This window comes from Lagopus muta, chromosome 15 (genome assembly GCF_023343835.1).
Source record: "Lagopus muta isolate bLagMut1 chromosome 15, bLagMut1 primary, whole genome shotgun sequence".
Taxonomy (NCBI): domain Eukaryota; kingdom Metazoa; phylum Chordata; class Aves; order Galliformes; family Phasianidae; genus Lagopus; species Lagopus muta.
In genome coordinates, this window is record NC_064447.1 from 4,220,694 (window position 1) to 4,239,892 (window position 19,199).

At 38.2% G+C, this 19,199-nt stretch overlaps 1 protein-coding gene across 35 annotated transcripts in view; it reads left to right on the top strand.

Annotated features, from left to right (window-relative positions):
* The window catches only part of RBFOX1 (RNA binding fox-1 homolog 1), a 745,900-nt gene that overhangs the window by 486,291 nt on the left and 240,410 nt on the right, over nt 1-19,199 (top strand). For 2 of the 35 annotated variants that reach the window (XM_048962275.1, XM_048962278.1), the window contains exon 1: nt 2,876-3,411. The exons of 31 other annotated variants lie outside the window; for them this stretch is intronic. Coding sequence is in view for 1 of the 4 variants with exons in the window: in XM_048962263.1 (XP_048818220.1) it covers nt 3,268-3,411 (144 nt within the window). In the remaining 3 variants the exon portion in view is untranslated. Of the gene's footprint in view, nt 1-2,871; nt 3,412-19,199 lie in introns of those variants that run through there. 2 more of the 35 variants (XM_048962263.1, XM_048962290.1) reach the window with 2 other exon arrangements.

Consider the following 19,199-nt stretch of genomic DNA (forward strand, 5'->3'; position numbering starts at 1 on the left):
ATCAACTGGATGCAGGCAGTGGGAACGTACCTATGACCTTTGCTGTGTGCACTGGGTTCTGGTGATGCTAGCAGGCTGATTTGGGTTGTGTCAATTGGTAGCCTCCTTTTGCTCGTCAAAAAGGTTTGTGGTTGTTGTTTATTAGTACCTCACCTACTAGTGAGGGCTAAAATAACAAATCAGATACAGAATTTAGTGTGATTGCAACAGAATGCCATCAAAGTAACTGGGGGATGTTGTACAGGGTGGGGGAGACTTGGCAGCCCTTTGAATAAGGCAAAAAAGAAGTGTGGATAATGTACAGATGAGATACTGATGGTACTTGTGCTGTTCTGTAAAGTTATAGAGTGGTGATAGTGATCCTGTCACTGGGCATGAGGCTAAAAATGCAGGCGGTGTATGGTCAATCATGTTCCTTCGGCAAATGTGGTGGCATTTATTGTTTATGTGGCTATAACTTCAAACGTGGTTCTGATCCGCGTTGGATTTGGTAGAGGAGCATGTACAGAGAAACTTAGAGAAGTGACATTTGCTTTATTTTTTATTTTTTATAAAAATCAAGTGCTTCTCTTTAAAAACATATATCTTTTTCCTTGTGGACAAAATGGCGAGTTATCCAAGGAAGGGATGGAAGGTGGTAAGGACGTTTCTCCACATCAGTTGCAGTAGTGTATCGTACCAGGCTAGGGAATTCTGTGGCTTTTTTTCCCTTGCTTCAAAATATTTGAAAATTAAGGATAAAAGATCAAAGAAAACCTTGATTTTAAAATTAATGTTAGCTACATTTACGGTACTAGATTGCCTTGAAATAAGTGTTCAATGCACCGCTTTTAAGAGTTTCATCTGTTTTATGTATGTCCTCTTAACTGTAGAAGAGTGCAGTAGACAGAAAAAATGTTGCTCCACCATCACGCTGTTCCAGAAGTTCACTTTGGGAAATTGGATAGATTTATGTGGTTCCAAACTGGCTGGAAAGCATGTTTCCTTTGATTCTGACATAATATAGAATGAGTTGGTTATCTGCCTCCTTACATAACGTATTTGTTTTTCATTAAACATTCTGATATGGTCTTATTAAAGTACCATGTATTATTTATGGTGTTTCATATGAAAATGAGCTGAAGGGAAAACTCCATCAGCTAAGGGCATTTGCAGAATAACAGGCTTTCTGTGCTTGGAAAAAAAAAAAAAAAGAATGAAGAAAAGCATGACATACTCCTGTCAGAACAGGAGAGTGCTTAAGGCAGAGAGTAAGAATGAAAAAAGGAGAAAGGGCATAGAGAGAGTTCATTTCTCCTTCTTGCTTTGTCTTGCTCTCTGTGGTGCGCTTTTCTTTTTTTTTTTGTGATAAAGTAATTTGTGCTGTTCTGTATCTGGGCTGCTCTGGTAGATCAGTCTGTGATAAACTGCCAAGTATGGATGTTTCTTATGCTAAAACAGTGCTTGTGTTTTAAGTTAGGGCATTTGTTGTTTCAGTATTAATTGCTGAGTCTGAAATAGATTATTTTTGTTGCACTGGCTGCTTTTGAGAAAGAAAAAGAGAATACCTAATTCTGCTGGAAAAGCTTTGGTTTTGCATGAAGAAGGCTGAGTGGATCTAAATCAGTCTCTGAAGCTTGTGTGGGTGCAGGTATGTGTGCGCACATGTAAAATGAACGAATCTATTTTCTTTATACAGAGCCTGAGTTGCAGTGCAATGTTTTGTGTCTGTTTCCAGTTAAACGGGGGCTTTCACTTGTTTCTATGGGTCGTTTTCAAATCTGAGCCAGCCGCACTGTGTTTGAGAATGGCTGCGATGTTATGTGGGTTATTTATTGGATGCTATTAATTTGAAAGTGTTGGTGTAAGATGTGCTTTGTGGGAGTTAGATCTCCTGTAACAGGTAATTTTAAAAGCTTCTGCAGAGTCTTTTTAAAAGGAACTCCTTCAAAACTTCGGATTTTTGCTTTGAGGTTTGACCTTTTTTCATGCAGAATTGATATTTCATTCATTTGTTACATTCTAATTAAATATAGTTGTATTTTCTGTTTTACTCGACTTGTATCTAGGAGAGAAGAAAAGACTTGTAATATGGGACTTCAAGGACAAGTTGTAATATAAATTATTTGATTTGCAGGTCACATCCTACTTTATTACATAAAGACTAACTAGATCTACTAATGAATAATTATTACTCTATAAAATAAAGGGGGGGAAAAAACCTGCAAGAGCAGAATACTAATTTGAGGTATCGCTCTCAAAGTGAAAAGTAAACATTAAATTCTGAAAGTTGCAAATGTAATTTTTCTATGTAACCCGATAGGGCAGTTCTTTGTAATAGATTGACTGGCTGTCAATTAAATTTGTAATTGTAGATGAGATGGGGTTTAGACCAATTTTAAGATACAGTCTTTATCCACGCCTGCTGCCCTCCCCTCCCCCTCGGTGGGAGACAGCGTGCCACAGCATTTTGTTCATTCCCAGTGATTCTGCTGCAGTGGTTACACCGCTATTTCACTTTCTCTGTAATGCTTTCATAGGTTTCTCTAGGAAACTGGGTGGTAAATGACAAGTAGACATAAAATTAACGTGTAATTAAAAGCGAGCTCATTTACTGATTGTACTGTATATTTGCTGGAATCCTCTCGACTAGCCAAGGTTCTCTCCCTTTCCTGTTTTTTGCCTCTCACTCCTGTTCTTGGAACGGGAAAGCCCTTTTCATGTCAGGTGTGGGTCCTGGGAGAAAAAACGTGTGCGAGTGTGTTTGCGTGCGTGTGGAATCCTAACAGGCGCCCGGTCCCAGCTGGGCAGTGACATTAATTGCCCAGATCTCATGGCTGCCTGCGATGCAGCGTGTTCACTTTCTCTCCTTCCCTATCCTCTCCGGGGATTTTTAAAATGCAGTATTTGAATTTTGGTGAGTGGTAAAGACCCTGCCCTAGGACCCATTTGACAAATGAGAAGCTGTGCAGCATCAGCACCAGCCGACCGAGCCTCCCCGAGTCAATCTCGCTCTCGACTAGTCAGCAGCTACTGTTGTGAGACAAGCTTCAGCTCTCTGTCATTGAGGAAGTTCCATTTGCTCATCAATAGGCTGCAGGCTGTGTCTTCTTTTTTTTCCTCTCTGTTAAAAATCCGTAGTTTAAATCTACCAAGTTGCCTTAGCTGACAAATGAATGTAGGGATCTAGCGCTGGGGGAGAGGAAGGCAGTGAAGAAAGACTGTTTCCTTACTTAAATAATCAGAAGGAAAAAAACTGTAGTGACAAGATAGGGCAAACGTGCTTGCATGCAAGCCCCCTCACTTGTTCTACGTAGACTTCAGAGCAACACCATGCAGCATCCCCTTACGGGTGCAACCTGCGTGGCACTGCCGAACGTGGGCATGTGTCCCCAGCTCTCCTGTGCCTTGACTTTTATGTACTTACAGCAGGTAAGTTTGCTCAACTTTCTTTTCCTATAGTGCCTGCTTTGTCAGCATCGTTCGGGGGATTTGTAATCGTGAAGCTATTTTTTGTGTGGATCGACTGTATAAATGTCTCCCACTGTGTGGAGTGAATATCATGCTTGCTCTTAGGAATGGGGAGAGGGAGCAGAAAATGTTTTAATAGAGACTCAAGCCTCTGCATATCTTTAATATTTTTTTACAGTGTCTTTATTGATGCTGTTCGTAGGCATTTAACACGGTACTCCGACTGCATTTCTCGTGGATACTGTAGCAGAGTTTCAGCCATGAAGGACTGCTCTTTTTTTCACTTGCAGGCATAAATTATACTTCTAATGTAAATGTGCCCGATGGCAATTTTGTTTAAGCCTTCTTTGAAGCCAAAAATTTTAAGTCTGCGTTGAAACATGCTGCTGATTGAAATCAAGCTGATTTTTAGTCATTAAAAAATATAGAAAGCTGTGTCTGTGCAGAATTAAAATACTCCTGTCACCAAGTATACTGGAATGGGTTTAGAAAGATGTTTTGAAATCAGCAAAATGATACCAATTTCTAAAAGATTATTAAAAGATTTTTTTAAAAATTCATTTGCTGTCATATTTCTTGTTGGTTTTTTTTTTTTTTTTTAAGTATTCCCACCCCTCCCCCTCCCCCAATTGCTTACCAGTTGTTAACAGCTCTCTGTTACCCTGCTATTTATTTGATGTCATAATACCACATTATTATTTAAACTAGGAGTTTGGGATCCTCATTGTATGCTGCTTCTCCACGGCAGTCTCGGTTAAAGGGAGTCATCTGGTAGGTGTGGAGAGTCAGCACAGATATGTTTTGAAGCAAAAATGATGAATCCTATGGTTGTTTTTTTTTTTTTCCTGTTACTTTCTGTTGAAACTTCAGGGAAATATTTTTTTTCTCACTGTAAGAAATGCCTGTGAGCCCTTCCAACTTCCATTACAATAGTTTATATGCATGTTGACTTCTGTGAGGCAGTCTCTAACTTTATTTCTGTATTTACAAATGCCTGGCAGATATTTTTTTTTTTTTACATTATTTCTTTACAGTACGTCTTTTCCTAAAGATTAAATGAAATAGACGTGAAGCTTTTGTTTTTCCGCCATCTGTGCTTTTTGATACTGCTGAAAGAATAGAACTCAAGTATTTGGGAGTGTAAACCCTTTTGTAGCTTTTATTTATTCAGTAGTGCAGTATAAAACCATTTCTGACTTGCTCCTTGGAGTGTATAATAAAAAGGTTATTGCATATATCCATATATGCAGGAGGGGTATGTCTGCAATTAAAATTCATGGAAGATAAATATAATGTATTGAATTTTGAATTCTTTTCTTTTTTTTTGTTTTTTGACGTAATTAAAATGTATATTCTGTGTTCTGGATACATTTTGGAAACGACATAGATCAGCTTTAATGATGCAGCGGGACTTGTGCTTACTGGTTGCATACAGAATGTCCCCCTGTATTTTGCTGGGATTGTTGCTCTGAGTTTGCCAAACAGCAACGTGAACATTGTTGGAATGTTTGATGCGGCTTTTGAAAGGAAAAACGTGAATGAAGGTGAGAGGTCAACATGGCCACACAAGGAGCTGATACAAGATAACCCAACGATGAGGTTGGGTGCTGTAATAATCTTCCTGTGTAAGCTATTGCTTTATCATTATGCAAACACATCTCTGGTGTGGTACTGCTTTAAGGTTTAAGAAACTGTGCAACCATAATGATTCCTCTAAAATAGTGAATTCAACTCCATCCATTCCATTTGAGAGAAAGATGAGAAGTGATTGCTAATGCACTTTTACAAAGTGCTATATCTACACAATAATTTTTAACTCTTTAAGTGGATTAACTGCTACACTGAAAGTAATTTTTTTATTGAAGTGCTGGCTTTCTGCTCTGCTTAATCCCATTGTCAGTTCAGAAACATTCAGCCTGGAGTAATCACAATTAGACATGTTAGAAATTCACCTGAATTCCTGCTGATAATTGTGCCTGGATCAAAATGCTGTGCTTGTTGCTCCTTTTGATTGCTGATGGCTTTCACTTCTCCTGGGTTCCTAGAAAGTCACGTAATTATTGTCTTAACTCATCTGTGATTTATTATTTCATGTATTTCATAGTTATTTTATGTATTTGTTGAAGTATTTCATCAGAACTATAGGTTACTTAACCTAAATGTAACATATTAGTTCTGGTTTGAAAGAGTTAAGGGTAAAAAATGCTCCGTATTTTTGGAAAAACCTTAATAAACTTTTACCATGACAATCTATTTTTTCCTCTCTCCTGCTCATTTTCTAGCAAACACAAAAATATCACTATACTTTTTATATGTATAGTGAACATAAAACTATTTCAGTGAGAGTGAATTTTCTCACTGCTATGAAGTTATCTATTGATCTTAACTACTGGTAACCTGAAAGGTTTGTCTGGCAACTTTGTGATCAGTGATTCCCCTCTGCCTGTGGGCCCCATCAGCAGCAACTATACAGACCTTCTGTGAAACCTGTTCAGTCAAATATTTTTTTTCTTCCCAAATGACACTTCAGATACATCTGCTCGCTTGCACCTCAGTTAAAATGAAGTCAGGCATCTTTATTTCAAAAGGGCTCTCTGTTGTTAAACTCTAGTGTGTATTTATTTAACAGGATTTCTCATAGATCCTCTTCTCAAGTGGATCTGCAAAATTTGTTAGTGTTCTGGTCTATTGAAGTTTTATAATTGGAGACACATCTTTTGTGCAAGACTGAGGCATTACATTCCTATATCAGGATGGGCACACCAGTCCTTCTCACAGTACACGTCTGTTGCCACGAGGATGGCTGTGTTCTGGGAGCATGCATTAATTATCTGAGAGGGGAAAAAAGCAAATGTGTTGGTAGTTGTTTAACATTGGCCATTATTTATTTGCAGAACTAACACCACTGTGGCAGTCTATTTAATATAAATGAATAAACTCTTCTCCATGTTGGACCCACAGAAGTGCTTTATTACTTTGTCCAGTGTGGAAAAACTGTTTGCCCTGATACCTTCCAGATTACACATCTGCATAATGTTTTAAGAGATGTCTGAGCTGATTTTTTTTAAGAGCAGTTTGTGCAGTTCACTCAAGACATTCAAAGCTTAACTGTTGATAATGAAGTTGAAAATAAATGAAGTATCGAGGCCTAGTTCACATTCTAAGTTAACTGCCAATAAAATATTCATTTGAAAAAGCCAATAAAACCTGAAGGATGTTTCTGACTTAGTTAAGCTGCTTAAAATTGTCTGAAATAACCTAGAAGCATCTTAAAGTCCAACTTCAGAAACCTTAAGAGTTATCAACCACATTAAAACCCAAATGACTGTGTCCATGGCAGCAATGAACAGGAGGAGAATAAAATTTAGTTATTATTCTTGTCATTTTAAAGGCAGGGACAAATGGAAAAGTATAGGTACATTTGGCTTAGCATTTTACCCAGTGCCAGTATTTAAAGGTGCAGAGAAAAGGAGCTCAGATTAGTGGGGTACCCCATAATTTTATAATACTGTACAGTGTTAGCACCTGCTAAATTAATCTATTTTCTCATCTTCTCCTTAATTAAACACCAGTGAAAGGAATTCTTTCACTGATCTCAAGCTTATATTAAATGTTAGTGCAAAGGAATTTTTGCAGCAAAACTTTGCCTGTAAATTGAGATTTAGTGTATATTAATGGAGGTGTAGTTGTGTTAGCTTACATTTCCCTGTGACATATGTTTACCAGGAAATAGGGTTATTTATTTGGCATTTTCTGGATAAAGTGACAACAACCTATGTTTTTTTGAAACATCACATAATATTCCATATTGGTGTAGTGTGGCTGTCGTTATTTTAAAAATGGTAGTTTTTTCTTTATAATGATGATACATGTGGTTTATTTTAAATAGTGAAGCGGTTTGTACAAAGGGTAATTCCTTTTAAATGGAGCAATTGCTCATAGTGGACGTTCATAGATCGAAAACAATTGAACTGAAACTTCAATATCAACCTTTTCTGTCTTTAACAAGAAAGTGGTTCACGGTACAGCTCTCATATCAATGATAAAAAAAAAAAAAAAAAAATCCACCATGAAAACAAAATGAAACTCAACAAAGTCTCCATCTCTACTCCAGTTATTCCATTAGCGCTTACATGGTAAATTAGTGTAATTTTATTTGGGCCTTAAGCATTACGACTACAGAGAAAAGCTGAATTCCCCACTCGGTTACTCATGTCATGCTTCTGGATCTGATGATTTATAGGAATCTGAAGGACTTCTTATCACATTCTTTCTTCATGGCTTAATTCAACGTTGATTTATTTGATAGCATTTTCAATTGATGTAGTCAATAGTGTCAATAATGGAAAAAGGATTAGAACAGATAATCTTTGTGCTAAAATTGCATCAAGAATTAAAATGGATGAACGATCTCTGGATACGGTTTGCCATTTTTACAGAGAAAGGCACATCAGCTGCTGAATGCCACCATCGCAGTGGCAGCTCTGCGTGCATCTCTGGCATGTTTCACTTTAGTGAGCCTTTAAAGGACCAGCTCCTTTAGTTGCATGCAGCAACTGATGGTTTCTGATGTCACTGTTCCAACATATCGTGCATATACTGCTTTTCTTCACCTAGTCCACTTATATTATTTGCTTACTGCTTCTCTCTTGTAAATTCTGTTAACCCATCTTAAGTTTGTGAAAATTTAAGGCATCTGTTAGCTTGCAGATTGGAGTCTTTGCACCTTTTTTCTCAGTCTGCTGTTTCATGGCAATTTTCATGTGAGAACATACAACCTCTGCTTATGACTGCATGAGTGAAAAGATGTCCACATTACTAATGCTCTCTCACCATCTGTTTTTCCTACAGCTGGGCCTTGAATAATTGTCCAGTAGCGGATGGGCTGGGGGTAGGCAATTTTTTCAGGGCTTTCTGATTCATTTAACCAGTGTGCTGCCCCAGGAGCAACGTCGTGCTCGTTTATTCATATGTGTAGGGTAAAAATCTGTACTTTGTCAGATAAATGATAGCCTGTTAAAACAGCAACAGCAAAAAAGCATTACCATGCTAGGAACAACCTCATGTGGATGCGTCTGCACCTAAGGGGGCACTGTGGTATGCTTCGGGAATGTCAGTGCTTGAAACAGACTTCAAAAGGTGGGAGAGGAACTGTGGCATCTCAGAGCACTGTTAATGCAGGAGTCAAATTGTCTTGATGTGCTGTTTGTCTTAATTAGAGCAAATAAGATCGTTTGGATTTTACCGACTAATTCCAAGCTGGCATGCATGCGGGGAGGCTCCTCTGATTCAAGAGATCTCAATGTTTTCATATCTTCAGTCTCACAAGAGCCATTCCCTTGCTTCCCAGAGGCTAATGAGAAGTGGCTGAGAGCAAGTGCTGTGTTCTCATTCTGAACAAGAGCTAGTTTGGGCATTGTCAAACAAGGTCACTCTCCTTACTACAGCCAGAGGAAGTGCTTTAGTTAAGTACCCATCTCTTTAAAAACTAGAGGACAAAAGATATCGGCTGAGGAGGTTGCTTGCTGCTTTGGAATTCAACTGCAAGAGCAGTTGGGAAGGAGCTCCCACGTGGCAGAGGCAGGTGAATAGTTCTGCCTGCCATCCCTGCTTTGTAGCAGGGCTCTTGGAACGGGCTGCGGAGCGGTGACTGGGCTGCGTGTGCTGTCAGCTGCTCGTAAGTTGTCATCTTTGTTGCTATCAGCTCAGTGTGTGCCTGGTGGTTGTTTTCTGGGGGGGAGGCAAAAAAAAGTGCGGTGATGTTACATATCAGGGGAAGCGTGCATTGGTTGTCTAAAAAGGGGCTTTTCTCATAACAACTAGTAGGTGATTCATTCAGTTTGCTTTTTGACCAGTAGCCATGCAATGCTATTAAGGTTTTTTTTCTTTGTTTTTTTTTTAAATGTTTAAATTTCTGGATCTGGTACATGACTGCTACCATCAAGTTAATATTCATTCTGTTCAAAATAGTTTTCATGTCCGTAGTAGGTGCTACAAATGACAGGAAGTGGTAACTGGTGGCACTGGAATTTATCGCCTTGCTTTACGGGGTTATAATAACGTTAGTGGAAAGGAGAAGTCAACACCCTCCAAGAATTCTTCAAGCTTTTCTGTCTTGTAAAGGTGTATGTGCAATTGATTCATCATTTCTAAAGTGTGATGTGTGGTACGAGGGCTCTCCAGAGGAACTCCTGTCATTCTTCTGCTGGCATTGCTTTTTTCCCCCTGAGTTGCCTGGTGCAGCACGATTGGCTCGTGTTACTTTTTGCTTCCCTTCCTGCTCTGTCAGTGCTGCAGCAGTGAATTTAATTAGAGAAAATAGCATAGCTAATGCCTATAGTGCACTGCCTACTTGTAGCTGGGCCTTTGGTCTTTTGCACTATAGCAGGCTCCAGCTGTGGAGAGATCTCGCTGTGTTTTGATCCTGCTCTTTCTCGTTGTGTTGAACACACGCAGAATCAAAATTAGACACTGTAGTAAGAACTGAAGCGTTCAGTGAATTATTTTTTGTTCACTGATTCTCCCTCTGCCTTCTCCCGATATGGAAGGAGAGTCTGTGCTACTTCACGACAGCATCTGAACGTGATAACTATTTCTCAGGAATAAGAATGCTGGTGCTTCCATCTTAGGCCGTTATTAAATTTAACTTTTGACCTTTTATATCTAAATATTCTAAGAAATGTTGGTCTTCCCATCTGTAACATCCTGAATATGCTTTGTTTCATGATTACATGAATTTAACAGTGTCTCATATGTTTGTATGAGGTGTGAGTATGCTTATAGCTACAATATGTCTTTCCTCAACCTGCTTTTGAGTTACAGGAATATTTATTACTATTGTTATGTAGGTTGGAAGACTGCTGCTTTGGTTTTTGCTTCTGACCACCTGTTCTTTAATAGCTATTTTCAGTTTTGTCTACAGTAGCAAGTAAGCGTTCTTTAAATTACGTAGTTACAGGAATTGACTATGGGCATGGAAGTTTCTTCCCTTTAAAACAAGGAGTGGGAATAAGTCATGAAATGTTCATTTTCATAATGACACTGTCTTTTGTAAGGTGGTGTGAATTTAAAATACTCATTTGAAGTGTTTCAGTAAGAATTACAGGGGAAGAGACAATAACCAAATTGTTCAAAGTTTACCAGAGATGGATCTTGCTAACGCAGAAGCTGAGGAGAAAACACGGGGGTGAAAAGTAGTCAGTCAGCCCATATATTCCATAGGTGTCCCATTCTTTCTTAAGCTTTTTTCTGTGTCATGTTTCAGTTGTCCTTTCTGGGATGTTATGTGGCTGCATAGCTCAATTAATGCTCTATGGCAGTAGGAGGAAAAAAAATGTCTCTCTTGTCAGAAGCTAAGTTATTTACTTTCAAAAGCTGACAGAATAGCACTGCAGGGGCTTCATTTATTTCCGTTCAGAATGTCATTATTGTGTAATGCGGAGGGACTTCTGCATGCATTGCAGGCTTACTCTTGTAATCTTCAGTCTGCTGGATAGCAGCAGAAGTGCAAAATGGCACACTGGAATGTTTCCCTTTTCTGACTTTAGCACATTTGGATTTGCAAAACTGCGTTCCAAGTGTCTTAAATACTGACCGTTTACATGGCAGTAAACTTGTTTCTCTGTGGTGCTGATACTTGATATATGGGGAATCGTGCTCTGGCCTAGCCAGAGGACTGATTGTATCCTCAGTTACCTTTATGATGTGCCTCATTTCTTCCTGATGGGGAGCGTGTGCTGTGAGAGTGCTTTTTCAGCGTTGCTCTCTTTGCGATTTTTGTTGCTTTTCTCTTGGATTTTTCTACAAGTGACCCTACAGGGAATATTTTAGTGCAGAGTGTTGTGTACAGACAACTTCCTATTTCATTTCCATCAAATATAGAGAAAACATTAAACTTTTGTCATCTCACATGTGCTTTGCAGGCTGGATGAGTAGTTTTGATTCCCCCCTCCAAATTCTGTCTGAGTCGACAAAAATACAGGAATTACAGTTCCAAGAGTTGGTTGCTTTTTAGTGGTGATGGGTTTTGATGTTGTTGGGTTTTTTGCTTTTTGTTTTTCCCCTCCTGTTGCTGCCATCGCCTCCATCTCCACTCAGAACGGCAGGTTTTCCCCACGCACACGAAATTATCTGTTGCTTTTTGGAAAAGGTTTTTGGTACCCCCAAAGTTAAAGAGCTGATGTGGTTAACTTGAGGAGTTCCCTGTGCATAGACATTGCCCTTCTTTCTGCCTGCTCCAGTGTTCTGCTGGAAAATACCTTTCTTTAAGGAATTCTTGTTGCCTTTTCAGTGCTAGTTGATGTTTTTATTTTTTTATTATTTTTAAAGATTAACGACATTTTCAGTTGTTTCCTTTTCAGGAAATTAAATATTTAAAATATTCAGATTTTGTCCATTAGGAGTAGATTTTATTTGAACACAGCCTGATTTAAAATGGGCTGGCCTGCTTCTTTCTTTTTTTTTTCTTTCTTCTCTTCCTTTCTTTGCAGACATGAAATCCAATAAATTTCTATTGCGGTTGCTGGGCTTGGGGGAGAAAAGTGAAAGGAAAAGTAGAAAGCTATTGGGAAGCGTCAAACACAGAGTATGATGAAGTACATTTCATAGCAGCCAATTCCAAGCCCAAAATCCCTGTTGTGCAGGAAGGCTTTCCAACTCACACAGGAAATTCAGCCATTGCACAGCATAGTATTAATGATTTATACACACCGCAGCACTGCTTTTGTTCACTGGCAGAGCCAGGTTGTGTTAATAAAGGAATTTCAGGGAAAAGGGTCCCGGCATGCTGAGTTGTTTTGCTCAGTGCAGTAGATGCTGCCTTCATAAATCAAAAGAATTTAGAGCTTTACAATCTTCCAGAGCTGCTGAGGGTCTGTTTGTTTGTTTGTTTAATCTGATTCACTCAGGAATATTTTCATTTCTTTTCTATAAAGTATGAATGAATGAGTACTGGATGAGATCTATCTCAGCTGTTTTAGGGTTGATTGGTTTGCTTCAGAGTGGCATTATGCTTCCATTTGTTTTCCATTTGGTATTTATGCTTTATGGTGTTGTCTGTGGAGTTTAGCATGGTTTTATTAACATAAAGAGATGCAGATCACGTTATATTGCCTTCTTTCGTAGACACAACTAAGTAAAATGTAAAGACAAAATATGCATTTCTAGTAAACTAAGCAATTTTGACCCTGTTATCTAAAAGAAAAAAATGTAATAACTCTAAAGCATTTGTTTCATTTTACAATTGCGATAATTTTTCTTATTAGTAAATATATGCCTCCATGTTATTTTGGTATGAATATGAGTATTAATTTTAAAGTTCTTCTACTGCAAAACTTTGTTTCCTGGTGGCAACTGCAGAAATATGTACTCAGTTTTTTATTTACTCGCATAATCGTTATTTTCAAATTGTGGGTCAGTATTGATGTTGCTAAAAAAGAAATCTCTTAGAGTTGATAGATATGTAGATTAAGGGAGATGTTTAAAAACAAATCCAAACAACTCCTCATCAAAATTCTGGCATGGGTTGATGTTAAGCAATGTTATGGGGGATGCTATCCTAGAAATTAATCACTTTTTATGTTTATGCCAAGTAGTCTTTCCATCATTGTTTCACAATGAGCATGGGGGTTAAAAAAATAAAAAATAAAAAAATTACAAGAATGGTGTTTTGCAGTTAAGGGAAAAGTAGCTTTCCAGGGGAATCTTGAGATCATGTGTTACACAGCAGGCATGGCACAGTGTTTTCAGTCTGTTTAGATCGTTCAGAGTTGATGATTCATGTAGTGTTTGCTTAAAGAAAATGTGACTGCCCTGTCTTAGCTTTGCTACAATAGAAGATGTCTTTCTTGTGTTTCTCTCCTGGCTTTCTGAAGTCAGCAATGTGGGAATCAGTCTTAGAGAAGTTAGAGCTACCACAGAAGGGAATTCTTTGTAGTTGGTGTGGTCTGAAGAGAGATAAGTATTTTCTGTTTTCATCACTGGTTTAAATGTCATGGATTAATATAAGGCAGGTGCCCAGTAGAGCAGGTTTATGTTTATAGAGTGCCATTTTTGGATTTGTTTGTCCTCTATTATTTGGGTGCATGAGTGTTTCATTGTGTTTAATTATGTCTGTGAGGCACAAGACAACAGTCAACATCTGCTCTATTGTTTCCTTGGTTTACAGATAGCTTTGGTGGGTTATTAAACAATCTATTTTTCAAACAGAACACAGAGAAACGAGCTGCACCCATATTATGTAATTTTGTAAAGGTACATTATGTAATTAGTCGTCTAGTATTTGCACAATAATCCTTTATTTTGTTTGAATAAATGCTCTTCCATTAATAATACTTGATTATCTCAGGCAGTTTTTAATAATAATTTCTAGTTTATAATATATGTGTTAGGCTGATTTCACCATGTGCTCTATAGTTAAGTATTTCATATGTAAGCAACACTACTGAATTGTGAATGGTCAAATAAAAATCAGAAATGTGTATCAAGTGTGACTTCATTTATTACTGAAGCAGCCACTGATGAGCTCTTACTGATTACAGATAACGTGTGAATTGACTTGAGTTATACACAAAAGTAAAAAATTACATTATTCCCCAAGCCTCAGCTGGGGAGGGCAAGGCTCAAACTGCTTTTACTTTCACAGAGTCTCTCCTTGCTTTGTCTCCAAAAAATATTTCCAGACACTAATGATGAACACATCCTAAATGGCCTTTGGTAACCTTCGTTATTGAAGAAAGTTAAAAATGTTTAAGGAACAGAATGAGGATGTGGTATTCTCACAGCTATTCAGCTGTCCATGTGTACAGTTAGAGAGCTGCAGCTATCCACAGCTGCTTATTGTATGGACATCTGACTCCTTACAAGTACTGCTAATGCAGCGTGGGTGATAGAATACACAGGTATCCCACTGAAATAACGTTGTTAAGTATCATTTTAACACGAACTAAACTGTTTCTTTGTTGTATGTAAGACTGAATTTGAAGGAAAGAAAGTGTAATGCACATAGTTCCTCAAAAGTGTGCATCATTTACAGAAGTGGTGTTCCAGTTGCTTATTTAAATGTTTCACAAAGTAGTTTTTAGCTTTTAGCATGGAACAACAATATCTCATGTTTTTGGCTTGGACTGACCCTTTCTCCCTTTTAGCTATTCATGTGTATCAGTTGTGAAAGGTGTAAATGTCAGTCACGGATTTCACTCTTTTCAATTTTGACCTGTTCATTCCATAAACTTTGGCAAATGAAATCTTAAAAAGGAACCAGCGTTTTGTTTTTATTTGTTTAAAAAGAGAAATGCCGAGGTCATACTGCTTGTAATTAACTTTCCTGAAACTTGAGGGGAAGGTATGGGGAAAAAAACAAACTTTTTCTGCTTCTTCCCTGCATAGTGTTTACTGCTGGATGGTTCAGTAGGGCATGTCTCTAAGGAGCTTCTCTTTAAAATAAACATATATGTTTGTCTACAGTACAGAAGCCACACAGGTGTCTTCAGCAGAGCGCTCAGGGGCTTTGTTCCGATGTGCAGTGCTGACATAAATTTTAATGGGAGGGAAAAACAGGGTCAGATCTTCTGCTGGGGTGGATCAGCACAGTCTGTTGACTTTCACTAAAGAAGAGGTCTTCAGCTTGGATGTAAAATTAATGCATTGTACAAGTTATGTGCATTTTCTCTTATATTTCTGTATATTTTGCTTGTGAATTGTTCTAAGTACTTATTTGCACTAAAATCATACACATAATTTATGCCTGTTTGCGGTTGCAAATGGGCTTTGATGGAAACTCCGGGGGAAAGTGATGTTCCCTCAGTCTCACTAGGGAAGATGGATTACAGCAGGTAGCATTTGAGCTGTGGCAGTCGCTGGCATGGCTTGTTTGCATGGCTTCACCAGGAATTAGTCCCATGGAGAGCTGTCTGTATGATTTTAAAGAGTTAATCAGAACTGAACTGAAGAGAATAACAACTGAGAACGTTCTTTTTCTTGTAGCCAAATAGATCAATAGCCTATAGCAAAGATGATTAACTTCCGCTGTATGCAGTAGTACTGGATTACATGAAGTGTTTTTGGAAGGAGAATTATTTTTTTCTTGTCTGATCCACATTTATTGTACTGCAGGAGGATTGGTCAAATCTCACTTCTTAAACACTTGCTCTTCATTGTCTTTCTTGGACCAGTAAAATCTTAGCCACATCCTGTGAATAGCTTTGATATAAGCTACAATCAGCTAAAAAAAATAAAAGAAATAATCCTCTTTCGCCTTCCTTTTTAGCTCGAAACTATACCAGTCCTTTGCTGGTACATTCTGAAGGCACTCATGATGTTTGATTAAAACCTAAATGAAGGTGATATTATAAAGACTGTAATTCTTTAGTCCTTTCTAACATGAAACAGTTGTAACCAGAAAGCAAAAAAACTTGTAAACTGGATGATATGGAGGCCTGTTATCATTTGGCACTGATGCAATAATGTTATGGTTTTCCATGTATTCTATCCTTTTTCCCATGTATTCTATCCTTTCCTTTTTATTTTATCCTGTGGCTGAACGTGGGATCGCCTCCTTCAACAGTTGCATTAGAACCTCCAAGACTGAATTGTCTTCAGACATAGAATAGCAATAAATCTGAAAAAGCTTTAACTTTGTGAAATCTAGATTTGGAAGCAAACTTCATACCAATTGTGTTGCCTTACTCTTTCAGCCAAAATCCTGCTTGCTTCAAATGCTTCTAGATTGTATTTCTTGGCTAAACTTCAGTACTTAAAACCTCTTGTTGGTGTCTTGAATTGAAATGAATTATAGCTTGCATTACATCTAATGCCTTCAAATTTTGATATTTTAGTTCCAGAAAATATGAAGCTTGCCAGTTCTGAACTGCAGTTCCTTCTGATACGTTTAAAGATGTGTAGGGTCTTTATTGTTTTGGGATTTGAATAGGTTATTTCTCCAAAATATTTGACTCACTTTGGAGTTGTATCCTGTGTTGGTTTCTGCACTAAAACTGTTGGGTTAGGCTAGGGCATAAATGATGTATTTATAAAGGCAAGAGACATGATTTAATGCCATCTCATGATTCACCATCCAGTCCTATTAATGTGAACCTTACTCAGGGGAATGAGTAGCTGTTACTTGTCGACAAACCTTCTGTATGTTAAGGGGGTGAAGTTGTATTGAAAGATCCTTATAGTGATACTCTGCTGTTCCCCAGGGAAGCAAATGAAAAGTGTACTTTGATGAATAATGAATGTGATAATTGGGGTCAGGAAGAAGTCATAGCTTCCTTTGGTGGAGTAGTCAGAGTGGCCTGACTACAGCAAAAAAGAGAAGTTCATTTGACCAAATTTGGCAGTAAAATTACATGGCTATCTGCCATCTCCACACAACCCAAACCTAATAGATGACAGTGACAAGCAGGTGGCTCATCTGCACTGTTCTAGAATACAGTTCTGAGATCCTGTCTTGTACCTGTTGATGTCAATAAGAAGACAGCTGTGAACTGAAGCTGAGAGATACTAGTTGTATCCCAAGTATTGGCAAAAATCTGATGTGAAATGGATGGTGATCTGTCATGGCATTGCTTCAGTATATCAGTAGCATTCATTAAAAATGAATATTGATTAGAAGTCAGTCTGGTCTTCATTTGCAAGAAAAAATATCTTTTGTTGTAGCTGGTGTATAATTGCAAATGAATGCACCCCCAAGGAAATGATTATATTTTGTAGAGAATTTCCCAATCTCATAAACTTTGTATAAACATAAGACTTCTCTCGCGCACCTTCCAGAAAACTCAGAGGCAACCTCATTGCCCTGCAGCTTCTTGAGGAGGGAAAGTGAGAGAGGGAGGAGTCAGGCACTACTTCCTGGCAATGGATGATAGGGACTCAAGAGAACACCATAAAGCTGCAGCTGGGGAGGTTCAAACCTCACATTAGGAAAAAAAATATTTACTGTGAAGGTGATTGAACACTGGAATAGACTTCCCAGAGGTGGTTGATATCCCAAGCAAGTTAGCGTTCAAATGACACTTGGATAACGTCCTTAGTTGTGTGTTTTTCTTTAGCCCTGAAACGGTCAAGCAGTTGGACCAAGTGATCTCTAAAGATGCCTTCCAGATGACTATGCTATTCTTATTAAGAAATGATAGAGAAATTCAAAAGCCAAGTAGTGAAGGGTATCTGAAGTAGCCGGATCATGGGAATGATTATTCTCAAAGAAGCCAACAGTGGAAATTCCTCTGTAACTAGTGATAGGACTAAAAGAAATGGCCTCAAGTTGTACCAGGGGAGTTTCCGGTTGAACTTTTGTGCTCTGTGCCACAATATATATTGATGATGACAGCTTCTTAGATTTGTGCAAGGGCCAAAGAGTTCAGCCATTGAGGCATTCCTTAACTTTGTTTCTCCCTGCTTTCCTCCATCTTTCTACCATATATGTGTCATCTATGGAAGTGAATTTTTGTGACTCACTGAATGGTAGGTCACTCTTTATTGGTAGATCACTCTTTATTAAACAAGTGACAAATAAGTCTAGCAGCAGTTGAGTCAAAGACAGAACTGACGCTTATTAAGGATGAAGAAGAGAGCAAAGAGTTTACAGCAAAAATACTTACCTTCATGTATTCCTGCAAATAATAATGCTATGTGTATGATGATAATTTTCTTGTATCATATGTGATTATAAGCTACATTAGATGGGTATAAATACACAGCTGACTTGTAGAGAAACAGCAATATTGGTCATTGTGCTACTTCAGCAGTCAGTTCATCTACCAGTCACATGCCAATGTTTTTGTGTGGCATTCTGGGTTGAGAAGGTTTTATGAACTGAAAAAAAATTTACATGAAGTTCTTAGCTGGTACCAGAAAATCATAGGAGAAAGTACTAATGGCATTTTGAGTACAGTACAGTTAGGAGATGAGGAGATAAGTCTGGGTAATGTGAAAAAGGAACTGATCTCTTGGTAGTTCACAGTAGTAGGCAGGGTAGGAATAAGCTGAAGTCAGCCCTTGAAAGTGATGACAAGTACCTTATGGTTGCTGAGATAGTAAAGGGATGTTGCGGGACAGTGCAGGAAAAGAAAGCAGAAGTGATCTTTGTGGGAGCATTCCAAATAGATCACAAAGTAAATGTGGTGTTCTTTAGTCAGTGAAATACTAAAGCAGCAGATGAACCAATGCACAGCTCTGACGGCAAAAAGCAAAGTTTGGAGTCAGTGAAAGCAAAGAGTAAGTGCTGACCACATGCTCAGCAGCCCATGTTTGCTGTATTTTATTGGAGATAATCTATGACTACTTGTTCTGCAGTCTGAATGCCATGATATTTCTAGAAATGCAAACTGTTTCCCTAACATGCTTCCTAGGTTTTTGCTTGAGGTCCTTCTGTCTGGAAGCACAAAGTCAGCTGTAGTATTATCATTTATCTTGGTTATCTTTACATTAGCCACCATTAAAACAGTGGATACTGGAAGATGACATACTTTTCCCAAGTATGCCATTGGATTGTATGTTTAAAAAAAGTTGAACCTCAGTTTAGCTGAAGAACTGTGGGCTTGCTGGATGATGGAATCGAGTTCATTTTCAGCAGCAGATAGTTTTTAATTTGGTCCCAAGAGCTTATGTGATTTTTCTAATAGAAACTTCAAGTTTGGAAGAAAATAAAATGTTTGAACAGAGAGATCTTCCTTTTTTAGAGTGTAGAACAATTCCTTTGTCCTTTCTCTCACTAGTCTAAACGGGGATGCTCATTAACTTAGTAGACT